This window comes from Bombus pyrosoma, unplaced genomic scaffold (assembly GCF_014825855.1).
Source record: "Bombus pyrosoma isolate SC7728 unplaced genomic scaffold, ASM1482585v1 HiC_scaffold_4727, whole genome shotgun sequence".
Taxonomy (NCBI): Eukaryota; Metazoa; Arthropoda; class Insecta; order Hymenoptera; family Apidae; genus Bombus; species Bombus pyrosoma.
In genome coordinates, this window is record NW_025219987.1 from 199,651 (window position 1) to 202,158 (window position 2,508).

Below are 2,508 nucleotides of genomic sequence, written 5' to 3' on the forward strand. Positions count from 1 at the left end.
ATGACGTCAAAACGGAAACGGGTACTGTTGTCAATTGCCGAAAAATACCGTATTATTCGGATGATGAGAAAAGGTGAGACTCACAAAGCCATAGCAGAAAAGTACAATATTGCACTTACCACTGTGGGCAAAATAAAAGTACGCCAAGCAGAAATAACAGAAGAATTCCAGAACAGCTCAGCGGTTGTTAGCAGTTTCACAAAATATTTGTAAACGCCACAGGGTAAGGAATTAGACAAATTTCTTTGCCACTGGTATTTACGAAATAAAGATAAAAACATACGAGTGACAGGACCAGTGATATCCAAAAAAGCTCTGGAATTTAAGGAAAAATTACAGGGAGAATCTACTTTCACAGCCAGTGCCCGTTGGGTGTCAAAATTTAAATCACGTTACCATCTCCGTGAAAAGGATGTCGATGAACATTTTCGAATGACAAATCAAGCTGAAGCGGATATCACCAAAAATGACTTTGAAGAACTTCTGTTAAACGAGGGATACTCATTGGAGAACGTTTACAATGCCGATAATACAGGAGTAATGTGGAGAGCAGTACCAGAAGAAACTTCGATCTTCCATTGTGAGAAAACGACAACAAGCAAAAAAAGTTTCAAAGAAAAAGTTACTACATTTCTTTGTGTAAATGCCACCGGAAGTCACAGGTTGTCAATACTAATAATAGCCGGAATTGAGAAATCTCGACGTAGCAAAAATTTTAATATAGATGATCTGTCAACTATGTATAGAGCTAACACCAGGGGTTGGATGGACAGTAAAATTTTCAATGAATGGTTCGATAAATGTTTCTTAAAATCAATTACAGAAAGACAAATGAAAAAACTCTGTTGTTGCTAGATAACGCTAGCTTGGATCACGGAAGCGGGTTAGTAAGTACAAAAGATGAATTTGTTAAAATCATGTATTTTTCATTTGATGCTACATCGCTCATACAACCAATGGATCATGGAATAATCGCATGTTTCAAGCGAATGTACCGAAAAGAATTACTGAAAGCAATAATACCATTACCTTACTACCATACAGAGGACGAACTCATAATAAATCATGACAAATTAGAATTCAGGGATTGTTGTCGCATAATGCGTGATGCTTGGTTAAATGTCAACAATGCAATACTGAAAAACGCATGGAACAAGCTTTTGAAGCATGAAAGCGAAGAGAGTGCGGAAGACTTACAAATAATAGAAAGGGACATAGATGAAACATTGCAATTACTGCATGGATTACCAGGATGCGAAGGGTGTGACAGAGTAATGGGTGTGACTCTGTAATAAGCTGGTTTGAAATTGATAAAAGACATAATATCGACAGACAAGTAAATATGGCCGATATACTTAGAGATTTCATAAAGGAAAATATGGCTCCAGGCGAGAAAGAATTTACTGACAACAGCTTTGAAGAAATACTTGATGATATCTCTCGAAAAAAGAATTAGATGATTTGAGCTACAAAATGAAAATAACTCGAAGGAATTACATATATTACGACATATATATTAAAAAATACATTAAGAAATATAATATGTATTATTAATAAGAAAGGTATGGGGCGCGTAAGATCTTATGTAGCGTTTAATTGTTTCTTAGTACCATATGGTTCCAAATATATGACACTCAGTACAGAAAAAGCTGTTGTTATTCAAACATATTTATCATTATTAGTTCCGATAATCGTGGCAATAGTGTGTAGGCTTAAGTTGCAATAATTTGTAGGCATAAGTTGAAATAGATCGTAAGCATTAGTTTTAGATTAGAGGTAAGAATGTGCAAGTGCAATTATGTGTGTGTAAGTGCAATAATGTGTTGTAAAAAGCTGAAAGTTCGTCCAAAGCCGAGAAGCACGGACTAAAATAAATAATAATAATAAATAATAATATTAGTTCCGATAATCAAGGTTCCTCTGTATGTGGAAGACAAGGAAAGGCGCGAAATGGTATTCTTGTATTTACATTATCTTTGACTTTTATACCTTTAATTTGAAAAATTAGAGTTTAAGTAACTGTTAAATTAAACCTTTATAGGGAATATCGAGATGGGTCAATTAATGTATTAAACAAATATATGATCCCACAAAAGAAATAATGATGACCTTAAAATCTTATTTAAAAAATGACTTTCAGAAAAAACATTATCTACCACTGCGTGTGCTCGTCCATATAGCATAACTTTGTCCTGTATAGTTTTTATAATACAACCATTAAAAACGAAGATATTTAAATGTTCCGATTTATGTTCCCCATTCTGTACATCTAGCGGATAAAGCCGCTAGATATGTGAATAATCTGTGCAAAACTTGAATTGGAATTAAATTTATATTTATATAATTATATGATATAGAAACACATACACATACGCAAACTGGCTTCTTTTGCCTTCCTTCTTTCTCGAATTTTTTGTAATTTGTCTCATTAAAGGAAACTATAATTATAACTAATTAACTAAATATAATTATTAAGAATTTAATTATTGGGTATGGCAAACTCACCGA

The 2,508-nt window shown here is 33.4% G+C and overlaps 1 protein-coding gene across 1 annotated transcript; it reads left to right on the plus strand.

Moving 5' to 3' along the window:
- LOC122577537 (jerky protein homolog-like) lies at nucleotides 1-1,292 on the plus strand. The gene is made up of 3 exons (XM_043748865.1): nucleotides 1-138; nucleotides 223-772; nucleotides 856-1,292. Exons 1-3 carry the CDS (start codon nucleotides 1-3, stop codon nucleotides 1,290-1,292), a joined length of 1,125 nt encoding a protein of 374 aa, XP_043604800.1.
- The last annotated feature ends 1,216 nt before the right edge of the window (nucleotides 1,293-2,508 follow it).

Coding starts and splice junctions, on each gene's coding strand:
- LOC122577537 (XM_043748865.1), top strand. CDS start 1: ATGACGTCAAAACGGAAACGGGTACTGTTGTCAATTGCCGAAAAATAC. Junction 139..222: donor CCACTGTGGGCAAAATAAAA/GTACGCCAAGCA, acceptor TAAACGCCACAG/GGTAAGGAATTAGACAAATT. Junction 773..855: donor CACCAGGGGTTGGATGGACA/GTAAAATTTTCA, acceptor TGTTGTTGCTAG/ATAACGCTAGCTTGGATCAC.